Consider the following 22,578-nt stretch of genomic DNA (forward strand, 5'->3'; position numbering starts at 1 on the left):
GAAATGGAAACTAAACAAGGAACACACATCATGTGGGGGTCACATGACAAGCACGGCTGCCAGGAAGGCGCGGGCACTACAGTTTTAAATAGCACTGTTGGACCTCGCCCAGAAGTATAGGTTGAAGATGGGGTGGGGCCAGGGTCATTGTGACTCAAAGAAAAGTGAAAGGCAAGCCCTGCCCCAGGGGAGGCGGCCAGGGAAGGGGAAGCCAAGGGAGTGGACAGTGGCAGGAAATGGGCACCCAGGTTCCCTGGAGTCCAGAGGCCATCCCATAATAGCAAAGGGGAAGATTCCTGGGGAATGTGCAGTCCCCCAGGGGAGCCTGCCGTGCTGTCCTTTGTCCCAGTCAGGTGTGTAATCCAGGCCCACAGATCTTTAATCCTACCAGCCATTAGTAGAAAACTGTGAACATCTGGATGGATGGTCTGTTGACATAAACTTGGCAACTGTGGATCATTAGAGATGGTGCCTCCATGTTCTTCTGGAGCAGTTTGGGGAAGGCTGCAGGGGTGTGCCGCGGAGCCCACTGCCCTGGGCATCATGTGCTTCTATTGAGCCAGTCCACAAGAGCAGCTGCTTCTCATGTTTCACCTCCTTTTCCTAAACTGGGGTGTCGTCCTTTTCTTTTCTTCAGGAAAGTTTACATGGACTATAACGCAACAACTCCTCTGGAGCCGGAAGTTATCCAGGCCATGACTGAGGCCATGTGGGAAGCCTGGGGGAATCCCAGCAGCCCCTACACAGCAGGTACTTCTAGAAGAGGCACGTGGGCACAGCGCAGAGATGGGGTGGGAGCAAAGGCCTCCTAAAGAACATTCACCCAAGTGTCTGCTGGTAAAAGATTTTCTGTTAGCTATAGATCTTTAGCTCCGTTTTTTTCTGAAAAGTTCAGATTTGTCAGTCAAGCCCTGTTGATGCCACAACCTTCACCTTTGATGTTCATTCTTTTACCAGCTCTCCTTTGCTTTTTCTCACATAAAAAAGAGGTCTCATTAGGAATAATTCATAATGCCAGTGTCTACTAAAATCTTTTCACATAGCTGTACGAAATTTGCAAAATGTCTTTTAAATCATCAAGAGCACACAGAATCCTGGCCTTTTTGAAAAATGAAAGTTCCTTTTGGGCTGGGGATGTAACTTAGTGGTAGAGCAAGTGCCCAAGGGCAGGGGTGGGGGCAGTTACTTTAAACTTCGTTACTTTCATTACACATTACAATTTAAGTATTCTTATTTCTTCCTGATTCTTTTTTTATTTGTAGAGCTTTTTTTTTTGGCAGGGGGATTGCCTGGGATTGTATTCAGGGGCACTGGACTACTGAGCCACATCCCCAGCTTTATTTTTTGTATTTTATTTAGAGATAGGGTCTCACAGACTTATTTAGTACAGAGGCTCTTTTTTTGCAGAGGCTGGCCTTGGACTTGTGATCCTCCTGCCTCAGCCTCCTGAGCTGCTGGGATTGCAGGGTGCAGGAGATTTTGGAAAGAAATTTGCTTCAAGTCAGTGTTACATGGCAGTGTTACATTGTATTTCCATACAGAAGGCTGAAGTCTTGCCTGTTGTAGCTAATGTTTATTGGGGTAATTAAGATAAACCATCTTAACTGGATCGGGATGAGCTAAAATAACTTCTCAGACAGGATGTGGCTTGGCCCTAAGGTTTAAAAAGGCCTGTGGGCAACTTCACAGGGTTCTGTGTGCTTCCATGTCCTTGCATATTCAGACTTTTACTGCAACTTAGTAACTAAAAGCTTTTTCAAATCAGGTATTAGTAATTTATTAACTTTTTTGTTGACTAATCTTCTGGACATTGCCTTATGTCTAACTTCTCCTTTGATAAAATTGAACTTTCTGAAGTGTTAAACTTGAGAATATGGAAAATAATTAAATGCTAATAAAAGGAGTTTGGGAAGTTCTCAGGAAGAACATGTTCTTGGCCTGAATGAGATAGGCTGGAGACTCTTAGGTCGCTTCGACAGCTTTTGTTTCTACTAATTAATAAAAAGTGGATCGTGGCCCTCTTTCTGTTGATGCTCATAGGAGAAGGAGATGGAGGAAAGAAAAAATTACTTTATCATAGAATGTTTTAATTTTTGCAATATCATGACTCAAAATCTTTGGGGGGAATTTAGGGAAAGCATTGAGCATGTGTGGTAAGATATTTAATACCCAAGATATGTATCACTTACAGTAGCAAAAGATAAAAACTGGGCTAGGGCTGTAGCTCAGTGGTGGGGCACTTCCCTAGCATGTGTGAGGCACTGGTTTCGATCCTTAGCACCACATAAAAACAAATAAAATAAAAAAGCATTCTGTTTATCTACAAGTACAAATAATTTAAAAATAAATAAATTAAAATAAAAAAAAATAAAACCTGTTTGTAACCTCTGTTCATTAGTTGCCCCAGCATGGACTTCTGGACCCTGTCGAAGTGAGGTGTGCACTGTATTCATGACCTAGAAAGATTATATTCACACCCAGTTCAAGTGAAAAAAGCGTGTTATAAACAAGATATACAGCCTGATTTTATTGTTTCCCCTGCACCACCAAAGAAAAAGCCTTGTCTGAGCAAGTGTGGAAAATGTAGTTATATCGTTTTGCTGCAAGAGATTAAGACCCCCAATAACAGCAGCATATAGCTTGCAGTTTATTTCTCACACACAGTCTGGGCCCATGTGGAGCCCCCCACTAGGGACTGGCTCCTTTCTTATTCCTTCTCCATCCCCAGTATGCACTTTAGTTACTGCTATTCTTGTTGTGCTGGGCCCTGTGTGCGCTAGTCATCAACATGCACCTTGCCTCTGTGGTCAAGATGGCTGCTCCAGCTCAAGCCATTGTGTCAACAGTTCTGTCAAAAGGAGAAAAAGAGGAGAATAAAGGTATCCCTGAGTTCTTCAAGGACACTTCTTTTTTTTTTTTTTTTTTTTTTTTGCCGTGCTGGGGATTCAAGGACACTTCTAAAAGTATCGTGTGGCCCCCCTGTGCCCAGAGACTGGTCCCTTGGCCACATGTAATTGTTATGTAAGTTGGGTATTGTGGTCCTAATTCCAGGCAGCCATGTGCCGTCCACCTGGCTGGTTGGGGCCTGGGTCATACACAGATGAGGTGCCTGTTAGACACCTGCATAGCACTTACAAGTCACTTTAAGTTCATCTACAATTGACAAGTATAGTGTAATGAAAAGCTTTGCAAAACCAAACATGGAGGGAGGCATCTCTTAGGCTCTGAGGTGTATTTTCACTTTAAATTGCCAAAACGGAATCCACTCTAACGTTCCTCTTTCCTGCCTCCCTGTTCTTGCCCTGAAATGATAACAAGCATATGCGTTCATCTGCTGTGCTCAGGCTCCTCCGTCTCAGTCACCTGTGACTGCTGCTCTGCACAGCCGGTGGACTGTGGGTGACACCTGGGAGGGTGGTCAGGCTGCTGTGCACACGTGCTAGCGAGGACCTGCCAGGCGGGCTGGCAGCGCCTTTCCTGTCCCAGGTTTACAGTGGAGGCACCTGCTTGAGCAGCCAATGGGACGGGACGCAGTGCTGCATGGCAGACCCCACCTGGAACCCAGCTGTCAGAGGTTGGGTCCTGGGCTTTCCCACAGTAGCCACTCCCTGCAGCCAGAATCCTTGGTGCTCCCTGGTGCTCGGGGCTAGTCGGGGAGCTCACGCGCTGCACTGCAGCAGCGGCTCTCCGGGAGGCAGGGCTGGCGTGCCCACTTTGAAGTCTGCCACTTGAACGCGCTCTTCAGCCAGCTCTTGGAGAGAATGGGATGCCTCTGCTGGGCAGGACTTGAGGGACACTCCAAGGGGAGCCAGAGCGTGTGCCAGACAGGAGTCCTACCCAGGTCAGAGTGAAAACACTTATTAACGCTGATACTGAACGTCAGAATCCATGCGGTGGGATTAAGGAGTGTGGGAATTGCTTCGTGGGTTTAGCTCGTCTTCTGTATTTCTACTTTTACAATGTTTTACGTTGTATAGTTTTTAATAGTGTCTGCTGAATTCGTTTTTACGATTTAGATTAGATAGTCGAAGTTTGGGGACCACAACTCTGCCGACTAAGGGTCACTGAGGTTTTCACCATCCCTGCAGAGCCTGTCTTTCTCTGCCACAGGAAGCGTGGCTCCTGTCTCTCCTTCCTGTCCAGAGAGCCTGGGCAGTCACTGGACGTGCAGCCTGTGTGAAAGCAGATGCCTTTATCACAGGAAGCTGCCCCGCATGGGAGATGTGGCGTTGTACCTGGAGTCATGAGTTCTGTTTCTGCTTATTTTTGTTGTTTTGCAGCATGATATTAAGCAAATTATTCCACCCTTTCATTCTCCTGTCTTGATGAATGGGAAGCCAGGCAGATGGCCACAGCTTCCCCTGTCCTCTAGCATCCGGTAAGAAGAAAGCCGTGTCGTAGGGAGCTGTGGGGTTCCCAGGCGTCCCGTATTTGTCTCTGGCTCGAAGTTCCTTAGACCCCAGTGGTTGCCACTGGCTTGCTAGGTTTCCTGCTGCCCCCTTGCCCAGGCACTGCTTGGCAGTAGCACCCTGTGACCACATGGAGGGATGCCTTTCCTCCTTGGATTGCCCATTCAAGTCTCTCTTTCTTTTGTGTGTGGCGGTTCTATTAAACGTGTCAATTGGACTTAAGGATACAAAGGTAATCAACTTCCTTTTTGGTTCCTCAAGGTAAAAAGGCCAAGGACATTATCAGTGCAGCTCGGGAGACCCTTGCAAACATGATAGGTGGCAAGCCTCAAGACATCATCTTCACTTCTGGGGGCACTGAGGTAAGATTTTGACGACCCACACTTAACCGTAAGTGGCAATAGAATAAAGAGGGCAGTCTGTGCTGGATTTGGTTTTTTTTGTTTTGTTTTTTTTTAGTTCGGTTTTTGTTTGTTTGGTATTTTTAAGAAAGAATCGTGCTCGGTGGTGTTGTATTACTAATTAGCGAGCATTTACCCTGTAAGTAACTTCCAGGTGGCCGTTGGATATTTGTAGTACAATATCTAAAGTGACCTGCTTTGTCTTGTTACTGCACTTAAGAGAGGCCCCCTTGGTTTTGCCCTGGAGTCACTCCTTTGAATCCCACTGAAGTTGTTTGCCTTATTGAGTTTGAGGTTTGGTGCATCCCAACAGAACTCATTTTCACATTGATAAAGACCCTCCAGGACAATGCAGTGGACATCTGCCATGGCCTCTGCTAAGTTAGTAGCACCATCCCAGTTCCCTACTGAAAGAAAGAGGCAACAGCCGTCCACATAGAAAATCCACAAGAATCTACAGTTAGATGATCAGAGTTAATAAGAAAATGTAGCCAAGCTTGCAGATACAAAAATCAGTTGACGCAGGCCTAGAATCCCAGCGGCTCCGGAGGCTGAGGCAGGAGGGTCATGAGTTCAAAGCCTCCGCAAAAGCAAGGCGCTTGTCTCTAAATAAATTAAAGAATAGGACTGGGGATGTGGGCCCAGCGCCCCCTGAGTTCAGTCCCCAGTACCAAAAAACAATAACTGAATTCAAATCAATTGGATTTTTTTATATGCCAGCAGCAAAGAGGTATTTACCAGACATGAAAAATACCAAGTGCTAGGAAATCTACTGAAAAAGAACCAGGAAGGGCTGGGGTTATGGCTCAATGGTAGAGCACTTGCCTAGCATGTGTGAGGCACTGGGTTCAATTTTCAACACCACATATAAGTAAATGAATAAAATAAAAGGTCTATCAAGGTCTAAAAAATATATTAAAAAGAAAGAACCAGGTAAGTTAGAATATTATTGACCCTTCAAAGAAGTTCTGAATAAAGCGGTAGTACATCACGTCATAGCCTGAAGACTCTTATTACAAACATTTCCATTCCTTCCAAATTGATCCTTCCAAATTGTAGCTTCAGTACAACCTCCAGTGAAATTCTGACTCCTTTTTGGTGAAATCCCACAAACTAATGTATACAAAAATATGAACGAGCCAGAGTAGTTAGGAGTTCTGGAGATTAAGAACACAGTAAGAGTTCTTGCTGTACCAGAAATTGCTTCTGTGGAAAGCTCTCGTAACTAAGGCAGGGGGTTCTTCAGGCAAGGCACAGTTGGTCTGAACAGAGTCATGCAGGTGTGGACACTTGCCTTGCAATGAGGGTGGCCATCCGTCATGCTTGCTTGGGGCAGTCGCAGGACAGCCGTTGCCGGGCACTTCCCTCTCACTCTTTTTTTTTTTTTTTTTTTTTTTTTTTTTTTTTTTTGTATTCCCACCAAGTGGAATTTATTCCAGATAAACAAGACTGGTTTAACATTCAAAAACCAATCAGTGTAATCCATTACGTCAGCAAACTAAACAAAACCCATCTGGCTATTCCAACATACAAAGAAAAAATCAACTGAGAAATTATGCCTATTTCTGATTTTTTTTTCTTTTTATTGTAAACAAATGAGATACATGTTGTTTCTCTGTTTGTACATGGAGTAACAGCATACCATTTGCATATTCATACATTTACATAGAGTAATGATGTTTGATTCATTCTGTTATTTTTTTCCTTCCCCCCCAGCCCTCCTACCTCTCTTTTTCCTCTATACAGTCCCTCCTTCCTCCATTCTTGCCCCCCTCCCACCCCCCATTACGTGTGATCATCCGCTTATCAGTGAGATCATTTGCCTTTGGATTTTTGAGATTGGTTTATCTCACTTAACATGATATTCTCTCCAATTTCATCCATTTGCCTGCAAATGCCATAATTTTATTATTCTTTATGGCTGAGTAATATTCCATTGTGTGTGTGTATGTGTATATATATATATATATATATATATATATATATATCAATCACAGTTTCTTTATCCCTTCATCAATTGAAGGGCATCTAGGTTGGTTCCATAGTCTGGCTATTGTGAATTGAGCAGCTATGAACATTGATGTGGCTGTATCTCTGTAGTATGCTGATTTTAAGTCCTTTGGGTATAGGCCGAGGAGTGGGATAGCTGGGTCAAATGGTAGGTCCATTCCAAGTTTTCTAAGGAATCTCCACACTGCTTTCCAAAGTGACTGCACTAATTTGCAGTCCCACCAGCAATGTATGAGTGTACCTTTTCCCCACATCCTCTCCAACACCTATTGTTGCTTGTATTCTTGATGATCGCCATTCTAATTGGGGTGAGATGGAATCTTAGTGTAGTTTTGATTTGCATTTCTCTTATTACTAAAGATGGTGAACATTTTTTCATATGTTTGTTGATTGCTTGTAGATCTTCTTCTGTGAAGTGTCTGTTCATATCCTTAGCCCATTTGTTGATTGGGTTATTTGTATTCTTGGTGTAGAGTTTTTTGAGTTCTTTATATATTCTGGAAATTAGTGCTCTATCTGAAGTATGAGTGGCAAAAATATTCTCCCACTCTGTAGGCTCTCTCTTCGCATTGCTGATAGTTTCCTTTGCTGAGAGAAAGCTATTTAGTTTGAATCTATCCCAGTTATTGATTCTTGCTTTTATTTTATTATTATTTTATTTTATTGGCAAACTGTATCCAAAAACATTAAGAAAATTGTGCACCATGATCAAGTGGGGTTCATCCCTGGAATGCAAGGATGGTTCAACATTCGTAAATCAATAAACGTAATCCATCATGTCAGTAGACTTAAGGATAAGAATCATATGGTTATTTCAATTGACGCAGAAAAAGCATTCGACAAAATACAACACCCCTTCATGCTCAATACACTAGAAAAAATAGGGATAGTAGGAACATACCTGAACATTGTAAAGGCTATTTATGCTAAGCCCATGGCCAATATCATTCTTAACGGAGAAAAACTGAAACCATTCCCTTTAAAAACGTGAACAAGACAGGGATGTCCTCTCACTCTTGAGTTTTACAATAGATAGTAAGATCATCAGGTTTGCCTGACAAGGAAAAGCTCAGGCAAGGAAGAGGATCTCTTCAGTAAACATTGCTGGGCAAAACAGAGGAAAGGCCACTGGACTTCTGCTTCAAAACATGTAGGAAAAATAACTCTAGGTGGAACAAGTACCCAGTTGTGAAGATTTATAAGGCTTTTAGGTGATAAGTTAGTATGTTTGTGACGAATTTCTCAAGTAAAATACAGAAAGTGTTGACCTAAAGGAAAATGTTTACCAATTCTATCACAGAAACAGCAAAATAAACTTTAGTTCATCAAAGGACACTATGCAGAAAGCTAAAAGACAGCTAGACAGCTGGGGAAAGAGCCGTGACTGAGCTGGCGAAGGACTGGCTAGCATCCACAAAAGCAGGACCTCACTCTCGGCCAGAGTCCAGCTGGAAGATGGGCAAGAAACTTCAATACATATTCCCTTGGGGACCATGGTGACGTCCACACACGGAGCAGTCCCTGGCCTTGAGGGTGACCTCAGCAAGAGTATAGGACAACAGAGCCTCTGCCCAGCCATCAGGAGTCCAGTGATGCCAAGTGTTGACAAGGGACACAGCTGCAGGAGTGTAGACCGAGGACCACTGTGAGCAATGATCTCACCTGTGAGGAACGGTGTGAGTGTCCTCCCAGCCAGAGTCCATGCAGAAGCTGCCCCGTGGAGAACAAGGCAGTGCCAGGGCATGAGACACAGAGGACACTGACTGTAGCAATGTTGTTCATGATAGCCAGAAACTCCTTCCGAATTAGAGTGTCCACCAAGTGACCCAGTCAAGCAGGGGTGGCAGCGTACAGCTATGTGTGACCGCATGGGCGAAGTCAAATGAGTGTCTTCTGTAGAGCTGGGCCTCAGGGAGTAAAGGACATCTGAGGTTGCCACCTGGTGTGGGCACTGTACTCAGCCTCTGGCCAGGAGGAGTCACCTGGGCCTCAGCTGCCCAGGGGGCACCGGGTCTCCATCTAGAGTGATGTGACCACATCACTTGTGCCCTTTTTGATGTGACCAGCTGTTTGAACAGCTCTTAGTGTTGCCACAGCCAGCTTTCTTGGGGGGTGGCAGGAGTGTGCCTGGCCAAGGTGGAGTCCCAGGCCTGGTCTCAGTCCCCTGACACGGATGGAAATGCGGCTCCGTGGAGAGCTCAAGACATCGCTGTCATTTGCATCATCCTCCGTGACCTCTGGCCCCCGTGGTCTTCAGGGACCGCCTTATGTGGGATTGCAGGGCCAGTGCAGCCACATGGAGACTTGAAGACCCTTCTTCCTGGACCCAGAGCATCTGTACAGGGGTGGCCTGGACTCTGCGGAGCCACCCGTGCCTCACCTTTGTGTAAGCCGAGGCCTCTCTTCGAGTGGAACGCTGCAGGCAGCGCAGCTCTCCCCAGGCGTCACTGTGAAGCTGCAGCGGGCACTGCCTTGAGAGTCTTCAGGGCACTGCCTGCGAAATGCGAGGGACTCTGGGAAGTGCAGCGGCTAACAGGTTTCTGATGTGGGATTTCTTTTCTGGAATTTGAATAGATTGAATCTTTAATGGATTAGAAACTTCAGTTCCATTACTATGAAGGGCAAAAGAGGCCGAGCAACCCCGTTTCAGGTGCTCTCTCAGGAAGTAAAGGATGAGGAAGAGCAGGGTGACCTGCAGGGAGGGCTTCTGGGTGTGGGCGGGGCCCCCTCTGAATACTCAGATATTTTCATTAAACTGTGCTTTTATATTTCTCACACTTTTTGGTGGGGGTGAAGAGTACCTTTTCTGCTATATTTAACAAGAATAATTTAAAAATTAAAAAAAATAAATTCCCCCCTACCATCATACAATTTTTTTTTTTTTTTTTTGCAAATGGGTATTTCCACCTTTTTCTACCAATCACAGGACTCTGTATATAATGCCATCCACCATTTTTATTACCAAGTGTATTTGAGAACTTTCAGCAATAGCACAGAGAGCTTTTCTGGTGTTTTTACATCTGCTTCCTGTTCCACCGAGTGCATGTTGTGTGGTTTATTGAACAGGTCCCCTTAGAGGTAGACATGTAAGGCTTTCCAAGGTTTTGCTGTCACAGTGCTACTTTATAATTTTTACATACATCACTTTGCTTCTGTGCAAGTGTAGGTAGCTGTAGAAGAAAGTCCAAGAAGCAGAGTCGCTGTGTTGCTGGGCTTGTTTGATAGCAAAGCCAGCAGCCCTGCATGGAACCTGTGCTGCTCAGATTTCACCAGCAAAGGCTCCTCGGGCAGCTCTTCTGACAACTTTATAAAATTACAAAATTAAAGCTGGGCATGGTGGCGCACATCTGTAATCCCAGCAGCTTGAGAGACTGAGGTGGGAAGATTGTTAAGTTCAAAGCCAACCTTAGCAACTTAGTGAGGCCCTAAAGCAACTCAGTGAGACCCTATCTCTAAATAAAATATAAAAAGGGACCAGGGATGTGGCTCAGTGGTTAAGCACCTCTGGGTTCAATCCCTGCTTCCCAAAAAAAAGAAGACAAAATTTGTAATGTCACTTAACAACAAAACAAACATATCTGACTACAAATGAATTCTCAAATTTTTCAAAGTCTAAAACCTGCAAATCTTACAAAAGCTACAGCTCAGGAGGTTGTTGTAGTTGTTCAAGGCTGTATTTTTCTTTTTAAATGTGAGACACAAAAACAATAGCAAGCGAGAGAGATTGTTACCTTCATTCTTCCCTGAGGACTGCGATGTTATGTGGTTTTTCTGCTGTATCTCTGCAGTCAAATAATTTAGTCATCCATTCCATGGTGAAGTACTTCCATGAAAACCAGACCTCACGGGGGGACGTGGTTGAGCAGCACAGCCCTGAGGAAGGGGCCAGGCCCCATTTTATCACCTGCACAGTGGAGCACGACTCCATCCGCCTGCCCCTGGAGCACCTGGTGGAAGAACAAGTGGCTGGTAGGTGAACTCAAGGCAGCGTGGGCCATCCTGCTGCGCTGGTGGGGTGGGACAGGGCCATAGGCAAGGCGCAGATGGCCTTTCTTATTTGAAGTTAAGTTAATTTTGTGTTGGGTGGGAGTCCACATTTGTTCCTTTGCATATGGATATCTAGATGTCCCAGCACATTTATTCAAAAACTCTTCTTTCCCCATGAATGGTCTTAACACCTGTATCAAAAAATCAGCTGACCATTTGTGTGAAGATTTATTTCTGTAATCTCAATTCTATTTATCTATATTTCTGTTCTTATATTGGTACCAAGCTGTTTTGATTACTGTGGCTTTGTAGTAAGTTTTTAAATCAGGTAGTACAGTTCTTCCAAATTTGTTCTTTCTCAAGATTGTTTTGGTTATTCTAGATCCCACAAATTTCCAAAGAATTTAAGGATCAATATGTTAGTTTCTAGGGAAAAAATTAAAATTAGGTAGAAGATTGATAGGAATTGCATTGAATCTATAATCTGTAGATCATTTTGGTCAGTATTGCCATCTTAACAATATTAACTCTCAGTCCATGAACATGGGATGCCTTTCCATTTACTTTAATCTTTTCCAACATTTTTGTAGTTTCCAGAATTAAATTTTGGATTTCATTACATTTATCCTGAAGTATTTTACTCTTTTTTTCTCCCAGCACTGGAGATTGAACACCTAGCCTTGTGCATGCTAGGCAAGCTGAGCTATATTTCCAGTCCCTTCTTTTATTCTTATTATTTTAAGACAGGGTCTTGCTAAGTTTCCAGGCTGACCTCAAACTTGAAATCCTCTTGCCTTAGCCCCCTGAATAGCTGGAATTTTCTTATTTCATTTTTGGATTGTTCATTGCTAGTATATATATAGATACAGTTGATATTTATTAATCTTGTGTATTACAACCTTGCCGAACTTGTTTCTAATAGCATTTTAGTATTTTCCTTAGAATTTTCTATGTATAAAATCATGTCAACTGCAAATATAGTTTTACTTCCTATTTTCCAGTTTGTATTCCTTTAGTTTTGTTTTCTTGCCTAATTGCCCAGGCTGGAGCTTCTAGTTCTACATTGAGTAGGAGTAGTGAGAGTAGGTATCCTTATCTTGCTTCTGAACTTAGAGGAACCATTCATTCTTTCATTATTAAGCATGATATTAACTGTGGGTTTTCACAAATGCCCTTCATGAGACTGAGGAAGTTCCCTTCTGCTCTTGGTTTGTTGGGTACTTTTATCATGAAGAGTGTTAGATTTTATTAAATGCTTTCCCTGCACTTATGGAGATGACCATGTGGGCTTGTCTATCACTCTATTGATAATGGTGTATCACATTGGTTAATCTTTGGGTGTTAGAACAGTCTTGGATTCCTGGGATGAATCACAATTGGTCATGTATGGAACCCTTTTCTTATTTCTAAATTTAACTTAGAAGAGCTCCAGATATTTTGTAAAGGATTTTTCTTTATCAGTATTTTTAAGTATTGGTCTGTAGTTTTCTTTCCTTGTGATGTTTTTAACTAGATCTTTTGTTTTATACAGGTTTTTTTTTTTTTTTTTGGAAAGTCAGTTAAGAGAAGAAAGGGCTGGGCATAGTGGCACACACCTGTAATCTCAGCAGCTCATGAGGCAGGAGGATCTTGGAGTTCAAAGCCAGCCTCATCTACTTAGTGAGGCCCTAAGCAACTTAATGAGACCCTGTCTCAGAGTAAAAAATAAAAAAGGGCTGGAGATGTGACTCAGTGGTTAAGTGCCCCTGGGTTCAATCCCCAGTACCCAAAAAAATGCAATTTTGCTGTCTTTTACATATATATATATATATATATATATATATATATATATATATATATTTTAATATATAGAAAAGAAATTTATTTCTCACAGTTCTGGAGTCTTTTATAATTAAATAACTACTTTGGCCGGTCCTATTGCTTTTGTTCATGGATTCCAATTGCCATCTGGTCAGCTGTGTTCAGCCTGGACGCTTCCCTTTGTTTCTTGAGAGGCAGGCTACTGGTAATGGACTCTTGTTTTTCTGAGAATGTTTTTCTTGTGCCCTCAGGTTTGGAAGAGAGTGGATGTATGCTTTTGGCTGGCTGGTTTTTTTCTCTCAGTTCTTGAGTGTCATGTTTCTGATGCGAAGTCCACAGTCGACCTTATTGAGGTTCACTTGTAGCAAGTCAGAATGGTTCTTTGTTTCTCCACATTTTTACAGTGGTATGCCTGGAATCGGTGTCTTTGGTTTATTCTCCTTGGAACTGGTTGACTTGTCACGTAGATGTTTTCTGTCATACTTGGGAAGTCTTCAACCCTCGTTTCCCCAAATAGTCTTCTGCCTCTCTCACTCTTCTACTGGCACATCCTATTTTATGTGTATGGTAGTGTGATGGTTTGGATCTAGAAATATCCCCAAAAAAACTCTTTTTTTTCTTATTGTTTTGGTACTGGGGATTGAACCCAAAGGCGCTTAACCACTGAGTCATATCCCTAGCCCTTTTTATTTTTTGAGACAGGGTCTTGCTAAGTTGCTTAGGGTCTTGCTGAGTTGCTGAGGCTCTTTGAACTTGTGATCCTCCTACCTCAGCCTCCCAAGTCACTGGGATTGTAGGGGTGTGCCACTAGGCCTGGCAAAAGCTCATTTTTTAAAATTAATTTATTTTTATTATTGTAAACAAATGGGATACATGTTGTTTCTCTATTTGTACATGGAGTCAAGGCATACCATTTGTGTAATCATAAATTTACATAGGGCAATGTTGTTTGATTCATTCTGTTATTTTTTCCCCTTCCCCCCACCCCTCCCACCCCTCTCACCCCTCTTTTCCCTCTATATAGTCTTTCCTTCCTCCATTCTTACCACCCTCCTTATCCCTAACCCTAAACCTAACCCTAACCCTAACACTAACCCCTCCCACCCCCCATTATATGTCCTCATCCGCTTATCAGCGAGATCATTCGTCCTTTAGTTTTTTGAGATTGGCTTATCTCACTTAGCATGATATTCTCCAATTTCATCCATTTACCTACAAATGCCATAATTTTAAAGTTCATGTTTTGAAAGCATGATCTCCATCCAGCGCAGGAAGGTTCAGAGGTGGGACTTTTAGACAGTGATGGGAACTGATCCTCATCGGTGGATTAATCTATTTGATGGGTTAATAATTTGAATGGACTGCTGGGTAGTAACTATAGGCAGATGGGGCATGACTGGAGAAAGCTGGTTACTGGGGGTTTGCCTTTGGGGATCCTTGGCCGCCCCCACCTCTGCTTCCTGGCCGCCATGAGCTGACAGCTGCCCTTACCACGCCCTTTCACCATGATGTTCTGCCTGACCCCTGGCCCAGAGCAGTAGTCCATCAACTCTAGACTGAGGTCTCTGAAATCGTGGGCCTAAAATAAGCTTTTCCTCCTCTAGTTGCTCTTGTCAGGTGTTTGGTCTTGGTGATGAAAAGTTGACTAACACGGCAGTCTGTGTTCCACGTTTTTCTGTGGTTGTATTCACTCTTTTCTTCCTTGTTTTCTGGTGTTTGATTGTATGGTCTCTATCAACCTGCCTTCAAGTTCCCTGGTTAATCTCTGCCATTTTCATGAAATCTGCCTGGAATCCCTCTGATGCATTCTTCATATCCGTTATTGCACTTCTCAACTCCAGAATTCCCACTGTGTTCTTTTTTCTTGGTCCTGGTCTTTTACCGACCTTCTCTGTTAAGACATCGCGTCACCTGTTCTCATTCTTCAGGGCTGTTTCTTCCCTTTCTCTTGCCTGCATTCTCACATCTGCTGTTTCTGTGGCACCTTGTGGCTTATTGGAAACCGTGTGCCATAGGTCACGTCAGGACGGCTCCAGACACTCACTCCCCTTGTCCTCCCTGCTGCTGCTTCTGATGTTGGCTCAGCCGAGCTGCCTGCCAAGTCCTCGCCCCCAGCACTCTGCAGCTCCTGGCTTCACACCTCAGGGCCCAGCCTCGGGCCGAGGCAAGACCATCCTGCGGTGGCATGGGGTGAGCACGGCTCTGCCCACCACCCTGTCCCCACTTGCTCTTGCTCTGCCCCACTGTCTTCCTGCTGGTTACGCCCAGCTGTTAGACTGCACTGGCTGTAGGCTGTTTGCTGTGTTGACAGAGTCCTGGGATGTAACTTGCCTCAGAGTCTAATCCAGTTAATTTGGGCCTCTTTGCTGTTGGTTGGTTTTGGGTACTAGGAATTGAACCCAGCACGTCATCACAGAGCCACATCCCCAACCCTATTCATTTTTTAGTTTGAGACAGGGTCTCACCAAAAGTTCTATCGCTGAGACTGATCTCAAACTTGTGATCTTCTGCCTCAGCCCCCAAAGTCGTGGGGTTACAGGTGTGCACCCCTGTACCCGGCTGCAGTTTTGTATCTTCAAAGTCTTTGAAGTTTGTGTTGTCGCTGGGCCCTTAGATGTGTGTCCTGGTCTGTCAGGGTGTCTGATTGGCCTAAGGCTTAGCTCGTAGCCACCATGGAGCCACCACCCTTCTCGTGGTTTCCGACCAGCCAAGCTTCTGTTGCTAGAGCGCCCTAGACCCAAGCTTCCCCGTGGCCAGCAGGGCTCTTATTCCTTCCTTGCAACTGTCTAGACTTGGACAGTAGGTCGCTTTTGTAACTGTGGAGATCGTGTCATCTTGGTGGTGGTTAACCTTGGTATATGTGCTCTGTACTTCAGAGGTCACCTTCGTCCCAGTGTCCAGGGTGAACGGGCAGGCAGAGATTGACGACATTCTGGCAGCTGTCCGCCCAACCACCTGCCTTGTGACCATCATGCTGGCCAACAATGAGACCGGCGTTGTCATGGTGAGCCTTTCTAAGAAAGTTCCAGGTCTGGGGCTATAGTTCATTTGGTAGAGTACTTGCCTGTGCCCTGGATTCAATCCCCAGCACTGCCAAAAAAAAAAAGAAAGAAAGAAAGAAAGTTCCAGGGGGAGGGAGGTGCCGGGAACAATGGTGCTTTCAGGTGTCTCACCTGGGCCCGATCTTTCTTTCTGTTCTTTAATTTCACAACCATTCGTCCTCCTCAACTCACTTCTTTCATTTGGTCTTCATGTCCCAAAGCCACATACTCAGCTGTCTGCTTCCCACCACAGCCTGTGCCTGAAATCAGCCAGCGCATCAGAGCCCTGAACCAGAGGCGGGCAGCTTCTGGCCTGCCTCGCGTTCTGGTGCACACGGATGCCGCACAGGCACTGGGGAAAAGACGCGTGGACGTCGAGGACCTCGGTGTGGACTTCCTGACGATTGTGGGGCACAAGGTATAGCTGTGGGGCCGCTCGCTCTCCTGGGGGAGGTTCCCTGTGGACTCATAGGCCCACCGTGCAGCAGGCCCAGGCACTGTGGGATGTTCACTCGCTGTGGTGAGCAACCCTTGTCTCTGTCCTCAGGGGTTTAGGAAGGGAGTGCCATCTGCAGCTCAGATGCCATTTGACAAGTGCCATGAAAGAATGACATGTATCCCAGCCCATGGGAGTAGGGCCAGGGCGGCGAGGCCCTGGGGAAGGGGGGGGGGCCGCTTTAGCAGGTGGTCGGTGTTCTCTGCAGGAGTAGCAGGTACAGGAACCTCACCAGCCCTCATGTAGGCCTCCTCAGCTCGGATGTGGGGCCCAAGACCCTATAGCTTTCTCTAACTTGGTTAAATCGTGGCTTCTGCACGTGTAGGTGCAGTCTCGGCATTCTTGTCTTTGAGGTGGAGTGTGGGGAGGAGCTCACAGTGAAGGCCTGGGGCATGGGCTTGTCCTTCCAGTGGCTGGTGAGAGCCGGAACCCTGTGTGTTCCGAAGCGCAGTCTCCAGCTCCTCGCAAGGAAGCGTGCACGCAGCCAACTCTGCACCTCTCAGCTGGAGACAGGATCATATGGGGAAAAGCCGAGGCAACCTCTAGTTCCAGTCGCTAGTCTCCTTTTACAGGCTCTGGTGTGATGTACAGGAAGGTCCACCCTGCCTTTCAGGCCTGGGCTCTGCCCTGTACCCAAGGGCAGGTCAGAAGTGGTGGTAGCACCGCTGAGGGGTCACCAAGAAGCACCAGGACAGTGCGTGGCAGAGTGCCACTCTCATGCCTCCGAGCCTGTCCTCAGAAGTTCACATTGAATGAAAGACTGCCTTTTCCTTCCAGTTCTACGGCCCCAGGATTGGTGCACTTTACGTACGAGGGCTCGGTAAAGTTACCCCGCTGTACCCTATGCTGTTTGGAGGTGGACAGGAGCGGAATTTCAGGCCAGGGTAAGGTAGAAAGCTGACCAAGTCTCTGAGTGTCGCCTGTCCTGTTGCCTGTAGAGAAGTGGCATTTTGATGCTTCTCTGTCTCTTGGAAGCTCTGCAGTAGCACTGTCCATGTCACTCCTGGATCAGAATGGGCAGTAGTGATTGGCTGACACTCAGGACTGCTTGGGGGTGGTTCAAGCACGTGAAGGAAGTCTCTCCTTTCTGTCCTTTTTTAATTTTTTGGTACTAGGGTTTGAACTCTGGGTGCTCTACTCCAGAGCTACATCCCTAGTTCTTTTTATTTTTTATTTTTTAAGATAGGGACTTGCTAAGTTGCTGAGACTAGTCTTGAACTTGAGCTCCTCCTGCTTCAGCTTCCCAAGCTGCTGGCATCGCAGGCACTCACCACAAGGTCCAGCTCCTTTCTCGCAGCACTCAGAGCATCCAGTTCCCCTTGTTGTCTTGACCCAGACACTGAGGAGCCCCTGCTGGGCCCTTTGGGGGTGAGATGTGCAGCTCCTCTCTTCACTGTGGGGACTAGGAGGCCACGAAGAGGTCCTGGAAGTTTCCTGGAAGATGGCTCCAGTGTCTGATCGTGTGTAGTGACGTTGTACACCAGGAATCCATGGGTGCCAGCACCACACTCCGTTAGAAGCTTCATGACAAGAGGGAGAAACAAGGATGACGTGATGGGTTCCCTGGGTTCTCTTTTGGCCTCACGTACCCCACACTTAGAGCTGAAAAGCCTAGCAGCCTGGAAACAGCAGTGATGACATACAAAACGTGCCCTGGCCAAGTCTGCTTTCTAGAAAGAAGAGAAAATTGAAACAGTGCCTGCTCCACTCCAGCCAAGCATCACAGGTAAGCCTGCTTCCCCAGCTCACGGCAGCAAAGTGCATGAGGGCCAGTCTTACAGAAGACACAGACGGCACAGACTCAGCGGGAAAGCAGGTGGGAGGAGCCCAGGGAAGTGCACACCACCACCTCCGGTTAAGCTTCCAAAGAGGAAGGACCAGCAGGTCTGAAAGCAGTCAGAATAAGGACAGCTTTCTGTTAGCAAAAGAACAGTTTGAACGGCAGTGAATTTCTCCCCAGAAGCCACGGAGGCCAGAAGGCAGTGCACAGTATTTTTCAGGTGCTCCAATCTCTCCACCCAGAGTCCCGGGCTCGGTGAAGACACCTGCAGGTGTGAAGGGGAACCGAGGCGCCCTCAGGGGAAGAAGGTCTTCAGCAGCTCTGGGTATTCCTTCTCCTCTGGACTCTTCTCAGTTGTGTTTGATGGCTTAAGTCAGATTCATAACATCTCCTGTGGTTGTAAATGTGTATGCAGAAAATGTTGAGGATAGTCCTCTGAAGACAAAGGCCAAGAGACACCAAGGAGGCGCCGTGTCCGTGCTTCATCTGAACTGGCGAGAGGGCAGCACCTGTGACCGAAGCTTTCCAAACAAAGCAGCAGTCCCCGAGGCACCGCTGGGAGGTACAGAGGTGGACACTAGAGGTCCAACCCCAGCGCATGTCAAGGTCCCAGAAAGGGAAATGGATTTTGAATGAGGCCGGAGGTGTAGAGTCCTGGGGCAGCACGAGCGAGGCTGTGTGGGACCCCCGCACCACACAGCAGAAGAGGGGGAGAGGCACAAGGGAATGAAAACGAGCTGGCAGGTCGACGACCACACTGAACGCAGACGGTGGAAGGCAGCAGAGCGGGCGACTGGCTCCAAGGAACGGTGGGGAAGGACTCATTAGGCGCAGACTGAGGACAGCAGCAGCACTTTAGAAAGTCAGGTACGTGGGTCCCGAGCCAAGGGAAAGCTCAGACAGGGAGAATGCGCAGTGCAAGGGTCCCTCCACCACGAAGCCCGCGGCTGTGAACGGGGCTGGGTGACCGCACTGTGGAACGTGCCAGACAGAAACTGACAGGACAGGGCAGAGAAGCAGACATCTGCCCTCTCCACAGTGGACGGGTCAGCTGGGAAGAAGAGCAAGGATGTAAAAGAGCTCAGCAACACCATCAGCCCTGGGGCCCAATCAGCAGGTTCAGGATGCTCCACCCAACAGCAGCATATCGCATATTCTTAAGTGCCTGGAGTGTGTCATAAGATTACACGCTGTGCCATTCAGCGGAGCTCAGTGCAAGGAACTGAAATCACACAGTGTGTTCTCTGACCACAGTAGACTCAAACTAGAAGTAAAAAACAGATAATAGGAAAATGCAGATAATTGGAAAGAAGGAACACACTTCTGAATAATCCGTTGGGGTCAAAGAGGAAATCTCAAGAAAATTAAATACATTGAACTCGATGAAAGTGAAAGTACAGTGTAAGAAGACTTGTGGGCTGGGTGGCCATGGCGCATGCTGGTAATACTAGCAACTCCGGAGGCTGAGGCAGGAGGATTGCAAGCTCAGCAATTCAGCAAGGCCGTTAGCAACTTATCAAGTTTCTGTCTTAAAAGTGAAAAGAGGGCTGGATTGCGGCTCAGTGGTAGAGCACTTGCCTGGCATGTGTGAGGCCCTGGGTTTGATCCTCAGCACCACATATAAATAAAATAAAAGATTCATTGACAACTAAAAAAAAAGTGAAAAGACCTGGGACTGTGGCGCCGTGGTCTAGTGCCCGTGGGGTCAGTCCCCAGTACTCCCAAAACCTAGCAGGTCACAGCTGGACCAGTGCTGAGAGGTCAGTGTGTAGTCGTGGAGAGCACGCCCGAGAGGGAGAGCCTCGGCGACAGACTCCCACCTTGAGTAGGCCAGGAAAGGAAGAGCAAATGGCAGAAGGAAGCAAGGAGCAGGGACCAGTGCAACTGAAGACAAGGACAGGAAAGCAGATCAGTGACAAAAAGTCAGCTCTTGAAAAATATGAAGCAAAAAAATTGACAAGCCTCTAGCAAGACTGACAAAAGAAAGAAAGAAGACACTACATTGGGAATGGAATAGGGCTGTCACCATAGGCCCAGAGACCTCAACAGGACAGTAAGCAAATGCTGAGAACAACCCTGCACAGGCAAAGTTTGACAGCATAGACGGAACAGACCACACCCTCAAAGAGACTCGCTCACGGTGAGATAGGTCATTCAGATAGTTGGAGAATGGCAAGTTTGAGGTCAGCCTGGGCAACTTAGACTGTCACTCAAAATTTAAAAAAAAAAAAAACAAAAAACTAGGGATGTAGGTCAGTGGTAGAGTGCTCACCTAGCAAGCATCAGGCCCTGGGTTCAATCACAAATACCATGCAAAAGAAAAAATAATAATTCATATATCATATTGCCATAATAGATTAATCTATGTATGTATGTAAAACTTAAGAGAAAGAAAAAGAAAATTGGGATCTTGGCTAGGCAGAAGATTCTTGGGCTTGACACCAAAAGTACCCATACGAGAAAATTCATATAAATTTTACTTTATAAAAATCTAAGTATCCTCAGGAAAAGAAAAGGACTAGGGAGAATAAGTTTCATAATTTTCTTTGTGAAGAGGACAAAGGGTCAGGCTCTTGCAGAAAATATTTTCAAATGACTGAACTGATAATGCACTAGTATCTAGAATACGTAAAGAACTCACAAGGTTCGACAGCAAAAAGCAGTGAACAAATGGACAGAAAACATAGGGGCATTTCCACAGGGAACACACGGCAAGCGCACAAGCACATGAAAAGGCCACCGGGGAGATGCCATCACCACGCACCTACCCAGACTGCAGGTGCTAAGCATCAGGGAACGTTACCTGGGAAGCCAGCAGCAGCCAGCTACAGAGGCTTAAGGACACTTTCTTCAGCCAAAGCTTAAATTAAGAAAAGTTCTCTGTCTTGTTTTTCCTGCAGGCAGGGTAGCGTTCTGAGTTCTGAGCTGGAGAGTCGCTGCTCCTTGGTCCCTGCCCTCCTGCAGGTGCACACACATGCCAGGCTCCCTACTGATGTCTGAGCTCTGGCGCAGGTCCTCAGCTGTGTTACCGAAGCAGTGCTGAGAACGAGCTTCCTTGTGTTGCACATGGGGACCAAAGAGGCGGGCACTGGGCCCTGCAGTAGCAGGGCCTCTCCTCTGGGTGGAAAAAGGACCCAGATAAGAATTGTCACTGTGAACAGCCACTGTGTATGCCCATAGTGGTCCGTGTGGGCCATGATAAGTGGAAACTTGGCATGGGTGCTGGGGCCTGTTACTGCCACTGAGCACCCACGTGGCCCATGCTTAGGAAGGTCATTTTGCTTTTGCCTGAGTATGATGAAGTTCATGGAAGGACTCCTTTCAGGACGCTGACTTACTCTGCATGATATCTTATCTCCTATAGGACGGAGAACACACCCATGATCGCAGGACTGGGCAAGGTAAGCCTGGTGGCCTTGGTCAGAGGTGTCACACTGTGCCACCACCTGGGCAGTGTTAGGAACCCAGGGCTTCAGGGAGGTTGATGTTCACCACCCAGTGAATGGACTGATAAGGAAAAACCTAGAATTTCATTCCTTAGCCTGGAGAACTATGCCTTTAGAGATCCGTAGGGTGGGCTACACCTGCTTAGGGTTTTTTTGTTTGTTCGTTTGTTTTGATTTGGTCGGTTTTGTTTTGGGGGGGGCGTTGTACAAGAGATTGAACCCAGGGGGGCTTATCCACTGAACTATATCCCCAGCCCTTTTTTTTTTAAATTTTGAGTCAGGGTCTCCCTAAATTGCTTAGGGCCTCCCTAAATTGCTAATGCAGGCCTTGACCTTGAGCTCCTCCTGTCTCAGCCTCTGAGTCACTGGGATTGCAGGCGTGTACCTCCATGCCTGGCAGTCATCTTTCTTAAAAACGGTTAGGATGTTCTGGGTGCTGGAGGTTGAATCCAGGGCCATACCCACACCGGGCCAGTGCTCCGCCCCGGAGCCCCAGCCTGACCCAGGTCCTGCTCAGGGTAGTCGCGGAGCTGTGAGCTGTGGCAGCTGTCCTCGGAGGAGGAGCCCGCACTGGAGCCTGGCGCCTGCTCATTGATTCCAGTGACCATAGCGAGGCCCGCTGGCCGTGTAGTCCCCAGTACACAGCCTGGCTTTGCTCCCGAGTGCCCAGGTCACCCTCAAGAGCTCCCCAAGCCCTGGGGTCCCACCTGCAAGGTTGGGGTTGCAGTGGTAGCTCCTGAAGCAAAGCGTCAGCTCGCGTAACCCCAGCCTGACCTCACCCCTGAGTTGCGTCTGCAATGTCCCTGGAGCTCTGTGCTCCTTCCCTGGGTCCTCGCCCTGCCCGGTCCCGCCATGCAATCTGTTCTCTGCTGGCCGGACGCCCCCTGCCCAGCACCCCTCCAACCTCCACTCGGCCCCTGCTGGAGGAGTCCTGGGAGCGGCCTCCACCCTCACCTGCTTTCCTTTCTCATGCCAGCTTCTTGCTCCTCTTCCCTGTGTCTTTCTGAAGGGACTGGTGGTCTCTGCTGCGTTGTTCCAGCCAAAGGGGTGTCCCCACCTCAGACCCTTGGCAGCATGACACTGCTGCCAGTGAGTCCCTTCCCTCTCCTGTCCTCCTCTGCCAGCGTGATCTGCTGTCGGGTCTGCTCCACACCTGCCCGGGTAGGCCTCATCCTCCCAGTGACCATAGCTCAGGGCAGATCCTCACC

General features: G+C 46.8%; 1 protein-coding gene across 6 annotated transcripts in view; it reads left to right on the forward strand.

The window, feature by feature from the left end:
- The window catches only part of Scly (selenocysteine lyase), a 29,145-nt gene that overhangs the window by 1,714 nt on the left and 4,853 nt on the right, over positions 1-22,578 (forward strand). For 4 of the 6 annotated variants that reach the window (XM_047544965.1, XM_047544964.1, XM_047544962.1 and 1 more), the window contains exons 2-8: positions 638-750; positions 4,671-4,771; positions 10,609-10,789; positions 15,484-15,611; positions 15,902-16,066; positions 16,922-17,028; positions 21,289-21,325. In XM_047544965.1, coding sequence (XP_047400921.1) covers positions 638-750; positions 4,671-4,771; positions 10,609-10,789; positions 15,484-15,611; positions 15,902-16,066; positions 16,922-17,028; positions 21,289-21,325 — 832 coding nt within the window. Of the gene's footprint in view, positions 1-637; positions 751-4,280; positions 4,379-4,670; positions 4,772-10,608; positions 10,790-15,483; positions 15,612-15,901; positions 16,067-16,921; positions 17,029-21,288; positions 21,326-22,578 lie in introns of all 6 variants that reach the window. The other 2 variants (XM_047544966.1, XM_047544968.1) reach the window with 1 other exon arrangement.

This window comes from Sciurus carolinensis, chromosome 3, assembly GCF_902686445.1.
Source record: "Sciurus carolinensis chromosome 3, mSciCar1.2, whole genome shotgun sequence".
Taxonomy (NCBI): domain Eukaryota; kingdom Metazoa; phylum Chordata; class Mammalia; order Rodentia; family Sciuridae; genus Sciurus; species Sciurus carolinensis.